Genomic DNA, 24,565 nt, shown 5'->3' on the forward strand with positions numbered 1-24,565 from the left:
TCCCCAGCCCGGGGGCTGCAATTCCTCCTGCTCCAATAATCCTGGAGTGTCCACACACCCCCGGCACCGGGATCTGCCTCCGGGCATCCCCCACACCGCTCGGGGGGAAAAGCCCCCTTTAGGAACCATCCTGGTGGTGGGGATCCCCTTCCCCGGGGCTGTTGGCATCTGTTTCCTGCAGGACCCGCCTGTGTGAGCCTGTGGGTGCTGGAGAGCTTTGGAGACAACAACCCAAAGGCAGTCAGGGGTGTAAACACAGGCCCCAGTGCCTGTCATCCCTGGAATGGGGACAAGCCTTTGGGATCTGGCCTGATGTGCCCCCCAGAGCATCCCTGTCCCTCGTGTCACCCCCATCCTTGATTCTTACAGCTGTCAGAGCTCCTCGGAGCATCCTCTGCCTCCCCAGAGCATCCAGAGCTGCCTGATGGGGTCTCAGGGGGTTGCTCAGGCTCCCAGAACTGAGCACAGAGCCAGGGGTTGGGGCCAGCCCCCCCAGCCCCCTCTCCCACCACCCCCCAGCCGGCCCAGCCTGAGGCTCCACCATCCCAGGGCTCACATCAGCGCCCCATGGTCATTTCTAACCTCAGATCTTGGCATTATTAACAACACACGTGTGGGTCTGGCCTCCCCTGGGGGGACAACATCTGGGGGAGAACATCTGGGGGACATTCATCACGGCCACGGCGGGCTGCAGCCCTCACCCCCCGGCCGGGGATGGGTCACATCTGAGCGCTTGATGTGGAGTCATTACCATCACAGACTTCCAGCCCAATTACTTGACAGATGAAATCGAGACCCCTCAGCCTCATTGTTCTCATCTGGAGCTCTGCATCGGCAAGGGCTCGGCCCCGTCCCCGCCCCGGCCAGCAGTGGCTTCATCTGGATGTGGTTCCCCCTCAGCCTGGCACGTGGGAACACATCAAACACACCCTGGGAACCAGCCCTGGTCCTCAGCTCCTTCAAACACACCCCAAGAACCAGCCCTGGTCCTCAGCTCCATCAAACACACCCCGAGAACCAGCCCTGGTCCTCAACTCTATCAAACACACCCCGAGAACCAGCCCTGGTCCTCAGCTCCATCAAACACACCCCGAGAACCAGTCCTGGTCCTCAGCTCTACCCACAGCACCTTCAGAGAGATCGAGATGTCCATTTCCCATCCCAGCAGCTCCTCTGGAGCTTTCCTCTCCCGGCCATCCCAAACCCAGGTGGGACCCACCCCAAACCTGTTTGCAGCTCCAGTTTTGCAACCGAGCTGCCGCGATTTCCCCCGACTGATTGCACACAAAGGAGCAATTAAGCTCCGTTTCCACCCGTTAACACATCGCCGTTGCTTTAGGAGGGGAATAAAAGGAATTGCATCAGAAATATTTGAGGTGCTGAAGTCAGCACCAGGTGTTGGGTGACTCTGCCAGCGCCAGCCCCAGCAGAAAACTCCTAATCCCAGTGATTATGGCACAGAAACACGGGGGTGGGGATGGGGCTCACCCCCAGCCCCGGAGCCTCACCCGGAGCTCTTGGTTGGAGGAGGAGAGGTTCATTTTCCTCACTTTGTTACGCTTGGGCAGCGGCTCCACTGTGGGATGGGAGCACAGGGATCTCCAGAGGAGCCCCGGGTCCTCCAGGACCATCAGGGTCAGCCTTGGGCAGAGCAGGGATGGTCCTGGGTGCTGCAGGAGCATCATCATCCCCTGGGCAGAGTTCTGGTGTTTGTCTGGCGTGAAAAATATCCATCCATCATCCATCTATGGATTCCATCCATCCATCCATCCATCCATCCATCCATCCATCATCCATCCATCCATCATCCATCCATCATCCATCATCCATCATCCACCATCCATCATCCATCCATCCATCCATCCATCCATCCATCATCCATCCATCCATCATCCATCCATCCATCCATCATCCATCCATCCATCCATCCATCCATCCATCCATCATCCATCATCCATCATCCATCCATCCATCCATCCATCCATCATCCATCCATCCATCCACCCATCCATCATCCATCCATCATCCATCATCCATCCATCCATCCATCCATCCATCCATCCATCATCCATCATCCATCCATCATCCATCCATCCATCATCCATCCATCATCCATCATCCATCCATCATCCATCCATCCATCCATCATCCATCCATCCATCATCCATCCATCCATCCATCATCCATCCCTCATCCATCCATCCATCCATCCATCATCCATCCATCCATCCATCCATCCATCCATCCATCCATCATCCATCATCCATCCATCATCCATCCATCCATCATCCATCCATCCATCCATCCATCCATCCATCATCCATCATCCATCATCCATCATCCATCCATCCATCCATCATCCATCCATCCATCCATCATCCATCATCCATCCATCCATCCATCCATCCATCCATCCATCCATCCATCCATCATCCATCCATCATCCATCATCCATCCATCATCCATCCATCATCCATCCATCCATCATCCATCATCCATCCATCATCCATCCATCATCCATCCATCCATCATCCATCCATCCATCCCTCCATCCCTCCCTTCAGCACAGCCACAGCAGGGACGAGGCAGTGCCCTGGAGGCAGGCACCGATCAGCAGAAGGAATTTGGGTTTCTTTTTTCCCCCTCAAACCCATCTGTCCTTAATTTCTTTGGAGGTTTCACTCCAAATTCTTCAGATTCTGCAGCAAATGCTTTGCAGTCCTCGGCCCCTCCGCGGCTGCCCAGCTCGGGGCTGCCTGCAAGCGGAACAGAGGGAAGGGAAAATCCCAGCCTTGCACATTCACCAACAATACCCCGTGTCCAGGCCTTATTTGCTGTTCCAAGGGATTGCTTTTGTTTTTATTATTATTTGTTTACTTTTGCTCTGTCGGTTTTTTGCTGCTCCATTCCCCGCCCTGCTCTGGGGGCTGTGCCAGCCCGTCCCTCCGTGCCGCAGCGGGGGACCATGGGTTTGGTGGCCGGGGACACCAGAGCCTGTTCCAACCCTCATTTCTGGGGGGCTGCGTCCTGCGCCCCCCTTTTGCCAACTGCTGCCTCCAGTCGTGCCAGGACTCCCTTCCCTCCCGGGGATCGCACCCCGGAGGCTGATATCGCCTTGCCAGAGCTCTGCTGGGAGGCGTTTCCCTTTCCCCTTATCATTTGGAGCAATAAATCCTTTTTTTTTGCCCTAATTTTACAATTTCGAGGCGCTGGCTCTGGATTTGGGGCTGGGGCGCGCGGCCGGCCCGCGACGCGCTCTACCCTGCAGAGGCTGCTAATTAGCCGCTAATTTTATAGCCTGCTTTATGGTTTGCATAAATGGGGATGGGATTGAAGCTTCCCCGGGGGCAGAGCTCTCCCGGGAAGAGGCAGCGAGGCTCAGCCGCAGCTCCCCGGGGAGAGCCGGCCGGGTGGAGCAGGACCGGGCTCTTTCCCCAGGATGCTCCGAACAGCCTGGGAAGCGTCGGGAGGCGCTCACAGCCCGGCCGAGGCTGAGTTCAGGTGATCGCAGCTCCTTTTTGGATGCTCCCATTTCTCCGGGATGCCGGGATCCAAAATATCCCACCCCATCCCATCCCACCCCATCCCATGGATCCCATCCCATCCCATCCCATCCCACCCCATCCCATCCCATCCCATGGATCCCATCCCATCCCATCCCATCCCACCCCATCCCATCCCATCCCATGGATCCCATCCCATCCCATCCCATCCCATCCCATCCCATCCCATCCCATCCCATCCCATCTCATCCTGCTGTCACAAAAAGCACAAACCCAGTCCCTGCACAACCCTGAGTGAAAACCATCCTGTCCTAACACACACACCCACGCAGAGGTTCAATTAGAGCCAAATTTGGAGGATTTAAATCATGCCTTAGATTACCGGGAGAGCAGAGTTCCTCCCCGGAGCTTGGTGCAAGCCCCAGCTTTGATAAGCATCAGGACACGGCGCTGGCCTCAAACGGAGAAATGAAACAAATACCTCACATATTTGGGCGACTCACACAAGTGAGCAGCTGCAATTGAGGACAGGATCCGTCTCGCCCCGATCCCTCTCGCCCCTCGGCGGGTATTGGCAAATCCCAACCTCTCCTTGTTCCCGGTTAATCCGCGCCTGGCACATCCCCTCCTCGGTCCCTTCAGCCCCGGAGCCCTCACCGGCCTCACACCGAGCACCTGCACCCCCCTGCTGCCCCTTTCCAGCCCCAATTCCCAGGAAAACACAGCAGCCCAGCCCTGTCCTGCTCCCCGGGGTCAGCATCCCACAGCTGGACAGACGGACAGACAGACATGGGGTGTGCTGGAAGCACCTCCTGCCCCGGTTCCACCCCTGCCAGAGCCTTGGTGCTTCACCCATCCGAGCGAGGGGTTTAAATTAATCTGAGATTAACTAATTTGGAGCCTGGCTTTGAATGGGAGGCCTGTGAGATTGGGTTTAAAGCAGGGAAGTTGATTTCCAGCAGAGCTGTGGCGCTGCTGGCAGGAACAGCCCCGGCCATAAAATCCCAAGACGTCAGAGGGGAACAAAGATAGACTGTGATGCAGAAAAGATGCTCAAATTTAAAATAATCTGGGAGGAATGAGCCCAGCCCTGCAGACACATGGCCCCAGCATCGCTCCCGAGCACAGCTTTTCCTCTTTAAATAAACTGCACCACTTATTCCCTCCCGGTGCCTTTCAAGTCTTTATTTTCCACCTAATAACGTTTAAAATCCCTGTACCCTCCCAGGTGCTCTGGGATGCTCCCACCTCATCCCAAACATAACTTGGAGGTGACCTCTGAGCATCCAGAGCAAATGTGGGCTCTGCAGAAATTCCTGGCAGTCTTCCCACAGCTCCCCTACTCCAGAAATGAAAGGATCGAGCCACAACGACCCCTGCATGTGAATTAAAATAAACTGGATTGAATCAGCTGAACTCCAGGCTGGAGGATAAGCAGAGCCTGCCCTCACGGTTCCTGGGTTTATTCTAATTTACCCTTCTGAAAAACGCTCCCCAGTGGGGCTTTGAAGCAGAGGAATTTGGTCCTGGGCAGTTTTCATCCTGCCCTGACAAGGCTGGGAGGGGATTGGGTGGGGATGTTGGGAATTGTGGTGTGGAACAGAGGTGGATCCAGTGCTCAGGCTGTGTTTCCCCTCCCGGAGCTGGGATGCAGCTAAATATAATAAAATAATAAAAATATAATAAATATAATAATAAATATATAATAAATATAATAAAAGATAAAACCCCCGGCAGTGCCAGGCTCTGGTGGCAGTGCCAGTGATGCCAATGTCACAGAGGGTGGTGCTGGGGATGGAGCAGATGCTCAAAGCTGCAGGGCAGGACCAGCCTCACCCTCTGGATGCTGCAGGGTCCCTTCCCTGTTCCCATCCACAGCACCCACCCAAAATCTGGGACAGCCAAGGGCTCCATGCAGGGACAGGACAGAGGTGTGGGTGGGGAAGGAGGGCACACCACCCTCCCCAACCTTATCAAGACAAACTTCATTCAAAAAAATTCAGGCAGGAGGCTTCAATAAGCCCAGAGGACCCTGCCAAGAGTCACACTCCCCATATCCAAGCGCACAAAAGCTGGACATGTAAGACACGAAGAAAGCACTGTCAGGGCAGGCCAGTGCCAGCCAGCAAATCTGTAACATTGGGAACATGAAATATTAATCACCGGTGCATAAAACAATAGGAAAAAGCTGCCTTTTGGGGCAGCCATCCATCCTCACTCAGCAGGGAACATCAAGAGACACTAATACCATACAGGTTCTGCTTAAATATTTGCCTGCCCTAATGGTCACGCAAGAAGCATTCGCTTTGAAGTTGAAAATAGACTGTAAATGTCTTTTGTGTGAGATGAAACATGATAAGACATGAAACCAGGAGGCTAAACTGTAGTTAATCACGGCGGCTTTACAAGCAACAAATCATTGCTGCAGACAGTCAAGTGGATGGTTTGAAAGAGCAGCCTCGTGGGGAGGGAGCCCGGCCGGGCATCGCCCTCCACCGCGGGGGTTTGGGGTCCTGGAACATTGGGGTGGCCTCGGGAGCAGCCACAGGGATGGATTCCTGCTCCCAGGGATGGGAGGATGCTGGAGTGGTGCTGGGCTGATGCTCACAGGGCTGGGATGATGCTGACATGGGGTGGTCCAGTGCTGGCAGGGCTGGAGTGGTGCTGGAAGGGCTGGATTGGTTCTGGCAGAACTGGATTGATGCTGGAAGGGCTGGATTGGTTCTGGCAGGGCTGGAGTGGTGCTGGAAGGGCTGGATTGGTTCTGGAAGGGCTGGATTGGTTCTGGAAGGGCTGGATTGGTTCTGGCAGAACTGGATTGATGCTGGCAGGGCTGGATTTGTGCTCCCAGGGCTGGATTGGTGCTGGAAGGGCTGGATTTGGGCTGGAAGGGCTGGATTTGGGCTGGAAGGGCTGGATTGGTTCTGGAAGGGCTGGATTGGGGCTGGCAGGGCTGGATTGGTGCTGGAAGGGCTGGAATGGTGCTGGAAGGGCTGGATTGGTGCTCCCAGGGCTGGATTGGGACTGGAAGGGCTGGATTGGTTCTGGAAGGGCTGGATTGGGGCTGGAAGGGCTGGATTTGTGCTGGAAGGGCTGGATTGGGGCTGGAAAGGCTGGATTTGGGCTGGAAGGGCTGGATAAATGCTGACACAAACCTTTCCCAGCGCTCCCAGGGCCAGGCTGATGCTGGCAGGGTTGGAGTGGAACATCTCCCCTGGTCAACCCTTCCCCAGGGCCACGGGGGGATGTGGGTTGGGATCACCCAGCTCCAGGCTGGAGCAGGGCAGCAGAGCTGGGACATTCCTGTGACACCGGGGGGATCCTGGCACACCCACAAGGAAACCACCCTTGAAAACTTGGGATGAGGAAGGAGCCTGTGCTGGACACGGCTCTCCAGACAGGGAATCACGGAATTGTTAAGGCTGGAAAAGACCTCGAAGCTCATCAAGTGCAACCATGGTCAGCACGTCCTCGAGGGCCACATCCACAATTCTCAAACTCCTCCAGGGCTGGTGACTCCACCAGCCAGTTCCAGGGCTTTACAACATTTTCCACAAACAAAATATTCCTGTGATCCCATGGAAACCTCCCGTGCGGTGCCCTGGTGCAGGAACACGCCTGGGACAGGTATTTCCCACATCAAAACCAGAGCTGGTGATTACAGGCGATGCTCACTTGGGAGCAGGAGATAAGACCCCAAAGCAAGTGTCTAAGAATGACTGATTAACAGCTAAAGCCTCGCTAATTGCCTTAAAAAGTCGGATCTCAACAGCCGGGGAAGGGAAAAGAAAAAAAGGATTAAAATTTTCCTTGGGCTAAACATTTTTCCGGCGTGCTCAGACTCGCTCTGGATGTCTCCAGTCATTATCTCCCTAATTAACACGCACCACAAGCCCAAAACAAATTTCTCCACCTTGTGGCTCTGGGAGGTTCAGTCGGATTAAGGAAATTTAGGGAATGGGATCGGCCAGTGCCAGCGAGAGGAGGGATTTGGGATAGGGAGATGAAGCTGTTTTTGGTGGATGAGATGGAATAAACGTTGGGTTTTGTCCAGCTGGAGGTGCTGGGGGACAGGTGAGGTCTGGCATGGAGCAGGTGAGGTGCTGGGAGGCTCCTCTCCTCCTGCCATCCCCATGTCACCGGGAAATCAGGATGGGGAAGGAGTTTTTCCTAATTTCCATCCCTTTATTTCCTGTAATTAACACAAACCCTGCATTTTCACAGCCCCCAAAAGAACCCAAATAATCCCTTTAAAGCAAAGGGATGGGACCTGGCCCAATTTGGGATGAAGGCTGACGATGCCAGAGCATCCCAAATCAGTGCTCCCTGTCCCAAGGGATGTGGAACCTCCCAAAAACGCTTCTTAGGGCTCACGGCCTTTTGGAATGAGGGAAAAAAAACCCTGTGGAACAAAGGATAAAATGAAATAAAACGACACAAATCTAAAAGGAGCCATCCCTGTGATGCTGGGCAGCCGCTGGAAACACAACTGGGAATTCCAGGGCGGGCAGGAGCAGCCAGGCCCCAAGGAACAGCAGCAATTAAAGCTTCCCAGTGCCTCCAGGTCATTTTCCTTTTCCTGGGATAACAGAATTTCTATAGGGTTTGTTGTTTTATTAGAGAATTAATCTCAATCTTGGCGGGCTCTGGATGCTTTGCAGGTCAGGGGCAAAGTGAATTATCCAGTGAATTTTCTGGATAAACCTGCAATATACAGATTTTTAAGGAATCAATACAGAGATTTTCAAAGAGTCAAGAGTTGTGATTTCCCACACACACAGAGGATGGTTGGCTTCTTTTGAGTTTGTTTTTTTAATAAAAAGAAGAATACCAAGCAAGAATCTGAGGAGTAGGAGAACAATTGTATTATCAAATGCAGAATATTCCGAAATTCCTGGCATTTACCTTTAAAAGGAAATCTCTAGGAGCTTGAAGTTGATATTTTATGTGACGTTTGTGGGTATTTTCGAAAAAAAAATAGCATTTAGGATTTTTTTTTTTTTTCCGCAAGTATCTCCACAGGTAATTAACTGGATTTACCTTTCAAAAATCGTGTCTTCAGTAGAAAGATAACACTTTGTAAAATTCCATATTTAAATTGTGATCGATTTAAATCGATTTTGGTGAAGTTGGAAGACACCATCAAATTTTTGGAGTGAGTGGCATGTGGGGAAAAAAACCGAGCAAACCCAAAAGGGGAGGTCAGCTGGAGGCTACGGGGGAGGAAATGAATGATTTCTTAAACAATCAGGGAAGTTCGTGTCGGCCTGGAAACGTAATTTAATTTGTGTGGTTAAAGCTCCCGACTGAGCAAAATCCTCTCGTTAAGGCAGAATTGTCATTAGTGCGATAATTAAATGAGGAGGGAGGGCAGAGTGAAGGTCCCGGCCATGGAGAGAGGGAGGGAAGAGAATTCCGAGTGCCCCGGGGGGATGAGGGGGTCTGGGGAGATGGGATGGGATGGGATCCATCCTCATCCTCCTCAGCACCAGGCGCTGCCTGAAGCTCTCCACTCTCGGGTCTTTAATAGTCCTGCTAAATATTAATTTATTAATTAATTATCAAATGTTTAATATTAAATTATTCCTTATTTATTAAATTATTCATAAATAAATATTAAATGATTAATATTAAATTATTCCTTATACATATTGAATTGTTAATAAATAAATAATATTAAATTATGCCTGATACATCTTAAATTGTAAATCAATAAATAAATAAATAAATGATATTAAATGATGCCTGATACATATTAAATTGTAAATAAATAAATAAATAAATAATATTAAATTATGCCTGATACATATTAAATTGTAAATCAATAAATAAATAAAATTAAATGATGCCTGATACATATTAAATTGTAAAAGAATAAATAAATAATATTAAATGATGCCTGATACATCTTAAATTGTAAATAAATAAATAAATAAATAAATGATATTAAATGATGCCTGATACATATTAAATTGTAAATAAATAAATAAATGAATGATATTAAATTATGCCTGATACATATTAAATGGCTAATTAACAATTAATAAAGCAATTATTAAATAATTAATATTAAAGTAGTCCTGCTAAATATTACATTCTTAATTAATAAATAATTAGGTAATAATTAAATAAATAATATGAAATTATTCCTGCTAAATATTAAAATATTAATTCATAATTAAATAATAATTAAATAATTAATATTAAATTATCCCTGCTAAATACCAAATATTCCTGCTAAAATCCCATCTCCAGCCAGATTTCCATGAAAATTATTTAAATTTATTATTAATGTATCAATTTTTAGTTTATTATTTATTATGGTTATTATTATTTATAAATATATAATATATAATATAATAATACGATATATAATATATATTATTTGATATATTATATATAATAATATTATATCAAGGGTTAGGAAAGGCACTTGCACCCTCCTGTGCCCACATCCACAAACTGCAAGGGAACGTGGAATTCTGGCTGGATCCCCCTGGCACAGGCGGCTGGGCAGGATTGCAGGGATGCAGGGATGCAGGATTGCAGGGATGCAGGGATGCAGGATTGCAGGGATGCAGGGATGGAGGATTGCAGGGATGCAGGGATGCAGGGATGCAGGGATGCAGGGATGCAGGGATGCAGGGATGCAGGATTGCAGGGATGCAGGGATGCAGGGATTGCAGGGATGCAGGGATGCAGGGATGCAGGGATGCAGGATTGCAGGGATGCAGGATTGCAGGGATGCAGGGATGCAGGATTGCAGGGATGCAGGATTGCAGGGATGCAGGGATGCAGGGATGCAGGGATGCAGGGATGCAGGGATGCAGGATTGCAGGGATGCAGGGATGCAGGGATGCAGGGATGCAGGGATGCAGGGATGCAGGGATTGCAGGGATGCAGGGATGCAGGGATGCAGGGATGCAGGATTGCAGGGATGCAGGGATGCAGGATTGCAGGGATGCAGGGATGCAGGGATGCAGGGATGCAGGGATGCAGGGATGGAGGATTGCAGGGATGCAGGGATGCAGGATTGCAGGGATGCAGGGATGCAGGGATGCAGGGATGCAGGGATGCAGGGATGCAGGATTGCAGGGATGCAGGGATGCAGGATTGCAGGGATGCAGGGATGCAGGGATGCAGGGATGCAGGGATGCAGGGATGCAGGATTGCAGGATTGCAGGGATGCAGGGTTGCAGGGATGCAGGATTGCAGGGATGCAGGGATGCAGGATTGCAGGATTGCAGGGATGCAGGGTTGCAGGGATGCAGGATTGCAGGGATGCAGGGATGCAGGGATGCAGGATTGCAGGGATGCAGGATTGCAGGGATGCAGGAATGCAGTGATGCAGGAATGCAGGGGTGCAGGGATGCAGGATTGCAGGAATCCCAGCTGGATCCCCCTGGCACACGATGCCCAGGATGGGGAGGAAGCTCTGCCATCCCCCGCTGGCATTCCCAAGGTTTCATCCCAGTTTAGAATCCCAGGGGAAACCACTCCAAAAATCCCTTCCTTCCACACTTCCTGGGCTCAGGTGGATGTCACCTGGGAATCCTGGAATGCTTTGGGTTGGGAGGGACCTTAAATCCCACCCAGTGCCACCCCTGCCATGGCAGGGACACCTCCCACTGTCCCAGGCTGCTCCAAGCTCTGTCCAGCCTGGCCTGGGACAATTCCAGGGATCCAGGGACAGCCACAGCTGCTCTGGACACCTGTGCCAGGGCCTCCCACCCTCCCAGGGAAGAGTTTCCCTGTTAATATCCTAAAACCCAAGGATTAATCAGTCCAAAGGCAGACTGGACCTTCAGACTGGAACCTGGTGAATAATTACAGCTGGGGGTTGAGCCGAGGTGAGGGCGATGGGGGCAGAGCTGGCACTGGCTCCTGAGCTCCAGAGGGGACATTCCCTTGGAGCAGGGAACTGGAGTCTGGCAAAGCCCAGCTCCAGGGATCTGGGATCCAGCAGGGTGAAGATCCCGTGTGAGGCTGAGGGTTGTGGTGTCCAGGCCTGCAGACAGCTTTGTGTGGAGAATTTGTGGTGAGAAACTCAGCTGCCTGTGCCCAGAAAATCCTGACAGCCCAGGAAGTACCGAGAACACACTTGGAACAAGCCAAAACTGGCTTCATTTGGGAAGAAGTGCTAAGAGGAGTGAAAAGGAAACCTTCCCAGTGGAGCTTTGGCTCTGGGAATGCCCAGAGGCCTCCAATTCATCAGCAACCCCCTTTCCCAGGCAAAACCTGGGGAAATGGGAGCAGACCCCAGGTAAAACCACACACATCCCCTCCAGCCTCCCCATCCCTGCAGCCAGGGCGCTGGGATGCCATTCCCAGCGTGTTCAGCACTCCAGCACAGTGAATCAGTGCTTTATTTTCAGCATGGAGAGGTACAAGACCAGCAGTGATCCCTGGGGAATGACAAACTTCCCTGGCGTGACAAACTTCCCCCGGTGCCCTCGGGTCCGTGGGATTGGAGAGGAACACCCCCAACGTGTCCTCTAAACCCCAGGGGCCAGCAACAGCCTTTCCCCTCTTTAGAGATCCTTGTGTATCCATTCCAGAGGATTTGGATTTGGGATGGGGAGGGAAGGCCACGAATCAGGCACTGATTTAAGGAGGATCAGCGTGGCAGCCCTTGGGAGCGTTGAGGCAGCGCAGCCGCGATTCCCAGAGCCTGAGCAGTGCCAAGAGCAGTCCACGGGCCCAATTCCAGCCTCCCTCCCAGCAGGGCATGGCCAGGAGGAACCTGAGAGCCCCTGGAATTTATTGCACGGTGCTGGATCAGGAATAATGCCAGGGCAGAGCCAAGGACACCGAGGTGGAGCCGTCTCTGCCGTGTGCAAGGTGGGCAGAGGGGGAAAACCCCTGGATGAAAACCCAGTGGGACCATAAAACATCCCTGCCCCAGCACCCTGGAAAGGTTTATATAGGGCAGTTCACACCATGATCCCAGCCCAGAATAGCTCCAGGGATTAACCCAGACCCTGACCTCGGCTCATCCCGTGTTACTCCCTGGAAATGCCAGCGGAGCCGCCTGGGATTGCATCAGAGCCTGCCTGGGATCTGGACAATGTCCTGCCTCGGCTGAGCTCAGCAGCAAACCCTCCCCAGAGCTCAGCACAGGCACAGGAGCTCCTTGCATGGAGCTGGAGCAGCCCCAGGGAGGAACTGCACCAAGGAAACCGGGAGAGAACCGTGACAGGGAAACCAGGGGGGAACCGTGACAGGGAAATCAGGGAATTAAACCTTGGCAGGGAAACCAAGGGGAAACCGTGATGGGGAAATTGAGGGGAAAACTTGAAGAAGGAGTTTCCTCGGGGTTCCTCCTGTTGTGGGTCCCCTTGGCAGGACAGTGCATCCCAAGGAGTGAAGGCAGGATTAGCCCAGGGCAGTGCCAGGCGCAGCAGCTCGCTTAATTCTCCTTCAGGTCGTTGTCAGTTTTACCTAAAAACAGGGGAGGAACAATCAGGGCTCGTGTTTCTTCCTCCAGAACCAGCAGCCCTTTTAATTTTATTGATTGAGTTTTATTTGCTGGTTTTGCTACACAACAGCCTGACAAGCAGGACAGCAGCTCACAGCCATGCCTGGAATTTGGCCTCCTGAGGCCTTTCCTTGACAATTTTCTCTTTTGATAACTTCCCCAGGGAGTGACCAGCAAAGCCCCCCAGGTCCCTCAGTGCCACCACAGAGACTCCCCCAAAACCTCAGCCAGCCCTGAAACCCCGGGAGCCCCATCAGGAGCTGGGCAGACCCAGCCTGATTTACCCCAGGCGTTATCAGTGCTGCAAGCAGTGCCGAGCACACAGCGAGCCCCAAAATCAGCTCCCCGGGCTGGGCCAGCAGCCAGGGCACGGCCGGTACCTTTCGGGAGGAACTTCAGCGAGCTGCTGAATATTCAGAAGCGGGACTGGCCCTTCTTGGGGCCATCGTTGAGGAACTCGTGGCCCAGCCCGTTGCCACACTTGCCACACGTCACCTGCAGAAGCAAGGGGAGGGGTTGGCAGCAATCCGGCTTTTCAGGGAAATCGAGCCCGGAGGTGTTTGGGGTTTATTTTTGATACATCCCAAGGGTTCGGGGGTCCGCACCTTTAAGGCCCCCGGGCGCTCCTCGCGCTTGGCCACGCTGTCGCCGCGCAGGGTCTCGGTGAACGCTGGCCACGGGGACGAGTGCTCGTACTTGGCCCGGCTGGAGAAGAGCTCGTGGCCACACTTGGCACACACGTAAATGCCTGGGGAGGGCGGCACGGCGGGGTCAGCGCGGGGGACACGGGACACCCCCCGGGACCGGCCAGGGGGGCAGGACCCCCACTCCCCATAGGGCTTCCCGCAAGGGCAGCATCCCCCCCGAGGATCCCCGATTCCCCCAACAGGGACCGCAGATCGGGGACCCCCACCCGGAGCCACGGCCGGAGGATGCTCCGCACAAGGGCACCCCCTAAACCCCCCCTCACCCGCTCACCCGGGGGGTTCCGCCCTGCCGGGGGACACCCCCTGCCCGTCCCGCTGGGGATCCCCCCGGCCGCACCCCCGGAGCCCGCGGGGAGCCCCTCACCCGGCTGGAAGTGGTCCTTGAACACCTCTCCCCCCAGGAAGGAGCAGAAGGCCATGGCTGCGCCCTCCGCCCCGGCCCGTTCTGCCGGCCCGGCCGCGCCCCCCGCCCCGCCCATTCACACCGGGCCACCCCCGTGTCCCTGCCCTCCCCGGGCCACCCCCCTGTCCCTCCCATCCCCGGCCACCCCCCTGTCCCTCCCCTGCCCACCCCCGTGTCCCTGCCCTCCCCGGGCCACCCCCGTGTCCCTCCCCTGCCCACCCCCGTGTCCCTCCCCTCCCCCGGCCACCCCCGTGTCCCTCCCTTGTCCCTCCTCCGGTCCCGCCCCTGCGGCCCCTCCCCGCCGCCCGCAGAGGGCGCTGCGGGCCCGGCGGTACCGGGGGGGGTCCCGGTACCGGGGGGGTCCCGTTCCGAACCCTCCTTCATCCCCCGGGGACCCCCGGGCCGGCCCCAGCCCCCGCGCGGGCTCCGCAGCCGGGCCGGGGGGTGCGGGGGGGCGCGGGGCGGAGCGCGGAGCCGGCTCGGGGCTGCGGATGCTCCGGTGGGAGCGGGGCGGGCTCCAGCCCGGCTCTGGGCATCTGCAACCGGCTGCGGGACCGCGACGGAGCCTCCGGTACCGGCTGTTCACGGCCGGAACCGGCACCGCTCCGGCCCTGCTGTCCCGGCACCGGCATCAGTCCTTGGATCCCGGCACCGGAACCCACCGGCCTCCAGCAGCGCCGGCACCGCCACTGACACCGGCACCGGCTCTTCTTCCCCGGCACGAGGCCCCCCGGCACCGGGAGTGACCCCCCGTTATCCTCCCCAGGCGCTGGCACCGCTCCGATCCCCTGGGACCGCTCGCCCTTCTCCATCACCGGGCCCGACCGACCCTTCCCGGCTCTCCGGGCCCCCGCCCGCCGCAGGTACCGGCGCTGCGGGTCCCGGGGCGGGCGGCGGGGCCGGGCAGCCCCGCTTTCCCCAGCACGGCTGGTGGCCCTTGGGAGCGGGGGGTCTCACAGGCAGTCGCTGTGAGGGCTCTGAGGATGGGTGCGGGCACCACGATCACCCCGCGCCGGGAGCGCAGAGCCGGGGTCACCCGTGGGGACCCTCCCACGGAGGATGCGGGGGCTGAGCGGGGCCCGTGGTGGGCGCGGGGGTCCCGGGGAGGAGGAGGAGGAGGAGGTGACAGCCCGGCATGTGGCAAGGTGAGGGCTTTGAAGGTGAACCTGGGCAGGTTCCAAAGGGGCTGAGCTGCTGCAGCTTCCTTCTCCTTCCAAAAACCAGCACCACAAATCCCTTCTTGTGTAGTTTATCCAAAACCTCTCGGATGTGTCCCCGGGCTTAGGCTCTGCTGGAAGTGGTGCAAGAGGGAAAAATTTTGATGTCCTTTGGATAAAAACTTGTGTCTGGCTGTGCTCCCCCGGCCCTGCGGCCGCAGCGATGCTTGGATGGATCCCCAAATGCCACGGGACGTGTCCGGCGGCCCGGAGCTCCCCCCGGGGCTGCGGGACCCCGGCGCTGCCGCTGCCCTCTGGATGCTGCCGCTTTGAATTAGGTCAGGCTTCATCCCGGGAGAGCTGAGCTCCCGCTGCGGCCCCGGGGATTGATGGATCGTGGCAGGAGCCCGGGCAGGGGGAGGAAGGAGCCGGGAGGGAGGGGGATGCGCTGCTTTGAAAGCGCATCCCCTAAGATCCACCGAGATCAGAGGAGAGGGATTGTCAGGGAAAGCTCCAAATAGACTCCAGGGCCTCGCACACCTCAGGGCTGTGGATTTCCAGGCGCTGGAAGGAGCTGCAGCAGCCAGAAGGTCTCGGCAGCATCGTCCATCGGGAAACTGCTGCTCGCTGCAGCTCCCCCGGTGAGGCCGTGCCGGGGTGAGTGGGATGGATGCTGGAAGTGGCCGGGTCCTTCCCCATGGCTGAGCTGCAGGGGCCACGCAGCTCGGGAAAACGAGCCGGGATTGGGAATGGCTGAGACGCGGGAATGAAGCAGAGTCCATAGAGAGGCAGGGCGAGGCACCCTGCCATGCACGGGGTGCTGTAGGGGCTTTGGGAGTGAGGCCTGGGGCTGGCTGGCTCTCAGCGTCCTGCTGGAGATATTCCAAAGCCCACCTGGCTCCTTGCTCCCCCAGCAGCACAAAACCCACTCCGGTATCCACCAGCAAAACCCCTGAGAAGAGCGATGTGATGTGGATGGAGCTGGGATCCCACACTGCCCAAGTTACATTCTGAGCTTGCAGAATTCCCTCAAAGCCGCTCCCTGATCTTGGGATAATGTGGAGCGCTCCGGGGACAGCGTCACAGCCCGGTTCTGTCACGGTGTTTTGTGCAGATAATTAGAGAGGGATTTCCAGCTCCCTTGGCTGGGTGAGGAAAGCGCTGCTGTGGTGCCACGTCCCCGCCAGCAGAGCCACTGCCACCCTAATTAACCACAGAGGAATGAGGGAAGTTAATGAAGTTGATATTTCAATTAACTCCCTGATTCTACAACCAAACACCAGGCGGGCAGTGCCCACCCGGGAGCTCCCACAGTGCCAGGCTGTGCTGTGCCACCTCCTGCTGCCTTGGCCATGTGAAGGGAATGTTTTAGGGGGAGACACTCCAGGGCACCAGCCCAAGCTGGGTCACAGCTTGTCTCTGTCAACCAAAGCTGGGAGCGAGGAGGGGAATTTTGGAGCTGGAATCCAGTGGAAAGGCTCACTGATGGTCATGGCTTTGGTGTGTCCACTCACAGCCAGGGGGGACACTGTCATTAGGGGTCTTGTGTCCCTGCCCTGTCCTGGGTGTCCCAAGCACTGCTCCTCAGCCCCAATCCTTCTCAGGGATGTTCTGGAAGAGGTGGGATCACGGGAGCTGTTTGCTGGCACCTCCAAAGCCACCATCATTCCCATTGTCCCGTGACCCCACCGAGCCCACCCAGCTGCCCCCACAAAAAGCCCTGCAAGGATCTTCATGTCCAAATGATCCTGTAAAGAGCAAAAAGCCCCCCATGATCCTGCAGGGCCACCGGCTGGGGACAAAGTGCAGGCTGGGAGGGGGGATAGTGCTGGGGCACCTCCACACTCAGTGCTGGCTCTCTGAAGCCTGAGCCAGCAGCAAAGCCTCCCCTGGGGCTGCACCTCCCTGTCGGGGTGCTGCTGCTCCAGCCAGGGCACCCAGCAGGGTCTGTCCTGCTGCCCCCCACCCTCCCCAGAGCTGGCTGCAGCAGCAGCAGCAGCGTAGCCCCCGCTGTACTCGCCGTCCCTGCCAGAGGAGAACTCCCATACAAAGCCAGGCTATTATTATCTCTGTCTTCCACCGTGTTAATGGTCTCTCAGGAAACAGACTTCTTTTTTTCCCTTTTTTTTCTTTTTTTTTCTTTTTTTTTTTTAGCTTTTAAATCCCACGAGTTCGGGAGCGGTGGGAGCTGAGAGCTGGGCACGGTGGAGTGGAGCACAAGGAGCACCGAGCCTGGTGCTGGGGAGACACTGTCCCCTTGAGCTGGCAGGGACACGGAGCAGGGCAGGACCCTCCACGGAGCAGCCCAGGGGTGTTCTGGTAGGAGCCAGGGGTGCTGGGCAGTTCTGGGGGTGCTGGGGGTGCCTGTGATGTGGGGCCACTGAGAACCCCGCTCGGTGAGGGGCAGGGGGTGTCCGGGCTGCAGCGCTGGGCTGGGACATGGACAGGGCCCTGCAGCATCAGGGGAAGGATCCCTTGGAGTCACAGAATCACGGAATGCTTTGGGTTGGGAGGGATCTTAAAGACAATCTACTTCCAAGCCCTTGCAATGGACAGGGACACCTTCCCCTAGGGCAGGTCCCCTCTCAGGCCCAGCTGCTCATTTCCCTCTGCTCACTCCTCCTTTGGTTGTTTTGGTGCCTTGCCAGGCGCTGGCAGTGCCAGCAGTGCCCACGGGCTGGACAGCACCAGCCAGGCTCTGCCGGGAGCTGGGAGCACTGGGACAATCACCCCTTGATGATTTGGGGTTAACAAGTGGCTCCTGTAAAGGAGAAGCTGAGATTATATAAAGGGGACTGGAGGCAGCCGCAGCACAGGCTGTAATTAATTCCTGGCACCGAGGAGCTTTGAAGATCCAGGGTGGCTTGGTGCGAGGGTGAGGCAGCCCCAGGGTCCTTGGGATGAATTCCTGCTGCTGCTGCAGGGCTGCTGTGAGGGGAAGAGGGCAGGGAAGGGGCTGAGCGCTCCATGGACCCACTGGGAGCTGACTCAGCACCGCGGTTACCCTGCAGAGCCCGGCCTGCGCATCCTTTCTCCCTCCCAAAATCACGGAGGGGGCACAGCTCGGAGCAGGTCACCCCATGGCTCTGGCAGGAGTGCAGCGATGAGGGGTGGTGGTGGCGGCTGGTGGGGACAGGACAGCACTTGGCTGAAGCCAGGACAATGGAAACTTTGTGTTAGAACAACTTTTGTCCCCCCCACCCCCAGGAAAGGCAGAGATTGCTGACTGTGCTCACCGAGCATCCCCACGCTGCGCTGGGCCGGCTCCATTTCGAGCTCATGCAGTGCTTGAATCGGGCCAAACCAGGAACTTTTAGAGGAGTCAGGGAGTCCTGCCCGCTGTCCTGGACCCCTGCCCGCAGCCCCAGCGCTCGCACTGGGACCGATGGAATATCCTGGTGCAGAAAATCCCCCGGCTTCGGCCGCAGCCCCGGCCGGCAGCTCCGGGCTCTCCGCCGCTCATTGCCTGGCTGAGCTTTATCCTCGCCAAACAAGCGCTTTCCCACATGAGCTCACCCCACAATCCATCCCGAAATAGGCTGGAAGGCGCCCAGCCCGGAGTGAGGGTCCCGGGAGATCAGAGCGGGGATGCTCCGTGCCCTGTCCCGGAGCTCTCCCAGCTCTGACAGCCGCTTCCCTGTCCCCCGGCAGTGCCGTCGGCGATGCGAGCCATGGCAGACCAGGCTGCGGTGGCAGCAGACGCTTCTCCAGCCCTGGCACCGTCCCCGGGCTCACCTCGGCGTGGGGACACGGAGGGACCATCGCCCCACGCCGGTGGCACCCGGGAGGACGGGGGCGGCCGGGATGGCTGCGGGCTCCTTCCTGCGGCGGACGGGGACACGAAGCGTCCCCCCTCGCCTCAGCCTGGGGAGATGCTCCTGGCCGACCTCCCCCGGGCCCCCCAGCCCCGGCTCAGCCCGGCCAAGTCGCGCACGGCTCCGTCCTCTCCCAGCGTGTCCCCGTCGGAGAGCCGAGCCGCGCTGCTCCGGCTGCGCGATGCCAGGCTGGAGGACACGAGGAGGCGGCTGTCGGAGGCCGTGCAGGAGCCCCTGAGCCGCCTCAGCCGCCTCATGGCCGAGGAGAGCAGCCCCACGGGCCGGGCCAAGGAGCCGGGGGGCAGCGGCGGGGCCGGGACCCGCCGGGTGCGGGACTGGACACCCTGGGAGCCCACCCTGAACTGCCGCTACGAGATCTGCTCCTACGGGGACGTGATCCAGGTGGTGGAGGTGGCGCAGAGAGACACCGAAGCCCCGCTGCCACCTCCCGAGGAGGCTCCCCCGGCGAGGTCCGGGGGCTCCGTGCCGGGCAGAGCGCTCGCCTCCATCGCCCTCCTCGCCTATGGGTACCTGGTGCTGCCGCTGCCGCCCTACGCCGCCGGGCTCTGCCTGGGGCTGCTCTGCGGGCTGCTCCTGGGCTTCCTCGCCATCCTCCTCCTCGTGCCCAAGGCTCCCCCGGCCGCTCGGGGACCCTGGGGCCGCCTGCGCCCCAAGCTGCTCCCGGGGGAGCCGCGGGAACCCCCGCACCTCCAGGTAGGAGAGGGAGGGGAAGGGAGGGGAGGGATCCCCGGCTTGGTGAGCGGCAAGCAGCCGGCTCCTGTTCCCCCTTTTCCAGGGCTGGATGAACCAGCTGCACGTGTACGACCCCGAGATTTTCCACCCATCGCTCACGCACTCGGTGCTCGCCGTGCTGGACGGGGCCACCCTCAAGCTGTCCTACCCCAAAAGCAACATCCCACGCCGAGCCACCTTCGAGGAGGAGATCCTGGACGCCGTCTTCGTCAGCCACCGCTGCTACGACCTGACCGACGCCAAGGTGAGCCTGGAGACCCCCAGAACCCTCCCACGGGGACCCCGGCACGCCTGGCCCGGCCTCACCCCGCTCTCGGTGCTGCAGGTCTTCCTGTGCCCCCCCAGCCTGGCCCGAAAGAGGACGTGGAACAAGAAATATCCCATCTGTGTCCTCCTCCCCGAGCCGGCCGAGGGAGAGGGCAGCAGCAGGGAGGAGCACGACGCGGAGCTGCAGGGGGATGAGGGGACCGGGAAGGTGCCGGTGTCCGGGCAGGACATGCCAGGGGACTGCAGGGACAGGTGTCTGTACCTGTTTGGGCGGACGGGGCGGGAGAAGGAGGAGTGGTACCAGCACCTCGTGCAAGCCTCCCGTGGGACAGCCGGCAGCCACGGTGACACCAGGGCAGGTGAGGGGCAGCCAGCACGGCCTCTGCTCTGAGCCAGGGCTGGTCCAGGAACACAATTCCTTGGTGGGCAGCCATCAGCGTGGAGGGACACGGAGGAGCCCAAAGTGTAGCCAAGAGGGTTCAGCTCGTCAGCAGAGGGTGGGTGGCATGTCACTGGCGTCATGTCATCCCTGATGCCATCCTGAGCAAACAGATTGGGTATTGGGAACGATTCTTTCACCAAAAGGGCTGTCCAGGCCTGGCACAGCTGCCCAGGGCAGGGGTGGAGTGCCAGTCCCTGGAGGGACTTAAAGCCATGTGGATGTGGCTCCTGGGGACACGGGTCAGTGCTGGCCTGGGCGGTGCTGGGGAATGCTTGGGTTGAGGGCATCAGAGGGGTTTTCCAAGCTAAACGATGCTGTGATTCCACACCCCCAGGCATGGGATCGGCTCCGCAGAGCAGCAGCAGCAGCAGCGCCGAGGACATCCCATCCACGGATCCAGCCACGGATGTGTCAGGAAGCGCTGAGGAGATTTACCTGGATTACAGCACCTACATGGCCCGATTCGTGCCAGCACAGGCGGCTGCCAGCCCGGACAGGAGCCCCTCTCACGGAGCTCTGGGCAGCCCCACACCTACAAAGGTGAGCGGGACAAACCCCGCGCTGGGAGCGGGACTTGAGCACCAAGCGGAGGCTGAAGGACCCCGCACAGAGCCGCCTCCAGCCCGTGGTTTGTTGGAGCAGCCAAGCCCTGGGGCAGGGGAGCACAGGACAGAAGGTCCCACTGCTCACGGGGCCACCTCGCTGCGGGGGCTGGTGGCTGCTGTCCCCCCGCAGCTCGGCGAGGACACGGCGAGCATGGCCTGGATGAACGCGCTGGTGGGGCGCATCTTCTGGGACTTCCTCCGGGAGCAGTACTGGGCAGAGCAGGTGTCCAACAAGATCCAGAAGAAGCTGAGCAAGATCAAGGTGAGAGGCAGGAGCATCAGATCGCTCGGGGGAGCCCTGTTCCCAAGGCCCCAGGGCGAGTGTGACTGTCCCCCATGGGGGTTTCTTTCCATCAGCTCCCATATTTCATGAATGAGCTGACACTGACAGAGCTGGACATGGGCACATCCATCCCCTCAGTGCTCAGTGCCTCCAACCCCACCATCAATGAACGAGGTAAGAGCTCCTCAGAGGGACAGAGACCCCAGTGCTGGCTCCAGGACGGCTTTACGGAGCTGCCAGCCCCGTCCCCAAAGCTGGGAGGGTTTGGCAGTGCACAAGCAGCTCTGACCTCTGTGGTGCTGACCTGATCTCGCCCTGTCCCTCTCCCTGGCAGGGCTCTGGGTGGACATGGAGGTCACCTACAGCGGCTCCTTGCAGATGACGCTGGAGACAAAGATGAACCTCAGCAAGCTGGGGAAGGAGAGCTCTGCAGAGGAGAGCGGCCCTGCAGAGGCAGGCAGAGAGGGGTAAGGAATCCATCCCTGGATGGGCTCATCCTGCTCCTCCTGCCCCAGTGAGGCGAGGCCGCTGTCCCCAGAGCAGCCCGTGATGTGCTGGGGCTCGCAGGGCCAGGCCACGGCTGATCCTGCTGGCAGACAGCGATGCCGAGTCGTCCAGCGCCGGCTCCTCCGACGAGGACGATGTGAGCACTGCAGAGCCCCTGGGAGCGCCGGGGGAGCGGCTCCCCCCACCTGGCACCGAGGGGTAAGGGGGTGCTGAGGGTCTGTGCCATGGGGGGCTGGGGATGCACGGTGCCACATCAGCACAGGGGCACGGGGCCGGTGTCCCCAGCAGGACACACACAGCACATCCTGGCAGCTTCCAGCGGGGATCTGTCCCTGTAGGGTGCTGTGGCAGAGAGCCAGGGGTGCCCAAAACCCAGCAGGGCTGAGCTGGGGCCCCTCTTGCTTTAGCCACGTCAGCGGCAACAGCACGAGCCGGAGGATCCTGCGCTTCGTGGATAAGATTGCCAAGTCCAAATACTTCCAGAGGGCCACGGAGAACGAGTTCATCAAGAAGAAGATGGAGGAGGTTTCCAACACGCCGCTGCTGCTGACGGTGGAGGTGCAGGAGCTGGCAGGAACCCTGGCCATGAACATCCCCCCGCCACCGACCGACCGTGTCTGGTACCAGCTCTCCTTCCCCTACAGGCTCATCCTGCTCCCAGCTGCTCTTGTTCCCTGCAAGGAGCCAGCTCCAGGGCTCCGGGCTCATCTTGGGCACCAACAACCCGAGGCTGCTCCCCAAAGGGGTTCACAGACCTCAGGCTCATTTATCAGAGTCTGCACCCAGGCCAACACAGATCTGGGGACCCTGAGCTGTCGTCTCCTCCCTAAAACCCAGCAGTGGGGCCGCCTGGGCTGTGCCACACCTTCAGCAGGTGATGCTTTCTGCCTCTTTCCTTTCCCCTCACAGGTACAGCTTCCGAGTGCCCCCACAGCTGGAGCTGAAGGTGCGCCCCAAGCTGGGTGAGCGGGAGGTGACATTCCTGCACGTCACCGAGTGGATCGAGAAGAAGCTGAAGCACGAATTTCAGGTGCCTGGGCTGTCATTTGGGGGCTCAGCAAACCCTGCTGAGGCTCAGGCATTGCTGAGTCAACCTCAGTTCTTTCTGCAAAAAGCCAATACCTGGTCTGGTCTGGCCAGCTTGGAACAGTGAAGACACAGAACCCAAATAACGAGCTCAAGGGCTGAGGAAAAGTGATTTCCTCCCATTATTTTCAGGCCTGCCCCAAGCAGGGAGGGTTTGGGGTGTCAGGCAGTCCCAGGCAGACACCCTCCTGAAGGGCTGAATCCACCTGTTCGTTCTGGTTTGGGGGTGTTTGGGATTCCCAAGGGTTTGTGTTCAGCCTCCCACCTCTGCTCAAAGAGCAGAAATTTCCCGACAGATATTTAGGGCTCCCCTAAAAGCCACCCATTTGGATGGCTTCAAAATGCTGGTCTCTCCCCTGTGCTGCCATGGAGGTGGGCTGGGCAAAGAAAAACTGTTCCTGCTTGTCCCCACGCTGATACACAGAGCTGGGACCCTCCTGGGGCTGCTGCTGCAGGGGTGGGAGCCCAGGACCTCCAGTTCACAGCCCCTGACCTGGGCGTGGCTCCTGCCAAGCCACCTCCAGGCAGTGTCCCCGTGGTGTTCAAACCCACTGATTTGTTGTTCTGGATTCCACTTCGCAGAAAATTTTGGTGATGCCAAACATGGACGATCTCATCATTCCCATCATGCGCTCTGGCCTGGACCCTTGGCCACCCAGCACGGGACTGCCCCAGGACCCGCCAGCCGTGGGGGACAGGAGGCTCTGAAGCAGCACCCCAGGGGCAGGGACACTGCCCAGAGCTCAGGGACCTCGCTGGGACACGGGGACAGCCGGGGCCTGGCCACTGACTGCACCCAGGGCTGTGCCTGGATTCATCCCCATCTCTGCTTCTGCAGATGAGCCTCCTCAGATCCTGCAAGCACACGTTCAGGGCACAGCCAGGCTGCTGGAGAGCCAGGAATTCCATGGCCACGTTCCCAGGACTCCTGGTCAAGCAGGCAGCTCTGGACAGTGGAGGGCTGGGCTTTCCCACTGTCTGGTTCCCAAAGAGGGTGCAGGACACCTGGATCACGGCACCAAAGGAGTTGGGATCACCACTGATCCAAATTTCCCAGCTCTGGGGCATCCCCCCCGCTCCCCACAGGCAGCTGGGCTGCAAGAAAAGCACAGGTGGGAAAGGATCCCAAGTGAATAAATCCATCGCTGCCCAGCCCTGCCTAGCAGCCCTCTTGTTCTACACAAATCCCCACCTCTGGCAGGATCAGGGGGCTCTGAGCAGGGAGAAGCACCTCCAGCTTGGCAAAAGCAGTGCTGGAGGTGTGTGGGAGAGGCACTGAGGGGACAGTGAGGGAGCCTGGGCAGAGGCAGGGCGTGGGGAGGCCCTGTACTCCCAGTGGAAACTGGTGCAGAAGTGCTGGTACGTGCTCTGCTCTCTGCTGGAAGGGGAAGGGGAGTCTTTGTGGTGATTTGGGTGAGGGATTTGAGGGAAAATTCACTGGGTAAAGGAAATGGAAGGTCCAGAGGAGAGAGCAGGCACTTGGCTGTCCCTGTCCATGTGGGCCAGTCCCAAATGCCACTTTTCCCAATCCCACCTGCTGAGGAGGCTGAAAACAGGCA

At 57.7% G+C, this 24,565-nt stretch overlaps 2 protein-coding genes across 4 annotated transcripts; one reads left to right on the forward strand and one right to left on the reverse strand.

The window, feature by feature from the left end:
* Nucleotides 1-11,851: 11,851 nt before the first annotated feature.
* On the reverse strand, nucleotides 11,852-14,183 carry MSRB1 (methionine sulfoxide reductase B1). The gene is made up of 4 exons (XM_086853920.1): nucleotides 14,053-14,183; nucleotides 13,587-13,729; nucleotides 13,362-13,476; nucleotides 11,852-12,944 (listed from the first exon to the last, which is right to left on the reverse strand). The coding sequence occupies exons 1-4, from the start codon at nucleotides 14,165-14,167 to the stop codon at nucleotides 12,913-12,915; spliced, it is 405 nt and encodes a 134-aa protein (XP_086710046.1). The 5' UTR covers nucleotides 14,168-14,183; the 3' UTR covers nucleotides 11,852-12,912.
* A 378-nt stretch (nucleotides 14,184-14,561) lies between these two features.
* LOC111936176 (testis-expressed protein 2-like) lies at nucleotides 14,562-24,158 on the forward strand. 3 transcript variants are annotated; one of them, XM_086853871.1, is made up of 13 exons: nucleotides 14,562-14,954; nucleotides 17,403-17,567; nucleotides 18,900-19,777; nucleotides 19,860-20,060; nucleotides 20,142-20,442; nucleotides 20,860-21,065; nucleotides 21,261-21,392; nucleotides 21,488-21,587; nucleotides 21,748-21,880; nucleotides 21,981-22,118; nucleotides 22,328-22,540; nucleotides 22,830-22,950; nucleotides 23,589-24,158. In XM_086853871.1, exons 3-13 carry the CDS (start codon nucleotides 18,911-18,913, stop codon nucleotides 23,712-23,714), a joined length of 2,538 nt encoding a protein of 845 aa, XP_086709997.1. In that variant the 5' UTR covers nucleotides 14,562-14,954; nucleotides 17,403-17,567; nucleotides 18,900-18,910; the 3' UTR covers nucleotides 23,715-24,158. The 3 variants fall into 3 exon arrangements, with proteins under 3 accessions (XP_086709997.1, XP_086709996.1, XP_086709995.1); XM_086853870.1 differs by lacking the exon at nucleotides 14,562-14,954 and having other exon boundaries at nucleotides 17,430-17,567; nucleotides 21,168-21,392; XM_086853869.1 differs by lacking the exon at nucleotides 14,562-14,954 and having other exon boundaries at nucleotides 17,430-17,567; nucleotides 20,860-21,392.
* The last annotated feature ends 407 nt before the right edge of the window (nucleotides 24,159-24,565 follow it).

Source organism: Cyanistes caeruleus, chromosome 17 (assembly GCF_971803275.1).
Source record: "Cyanistes caeruleus chromosome 17, bCyaCae1.hap1.1, whole genome shotgun sequence".
Taxonomy (NCBI): Eukaryota; Metazoa; Chordata; class Aves; order Passeriformes; family Paridae; genus Cyanistes; species Cyanistes caeruleus.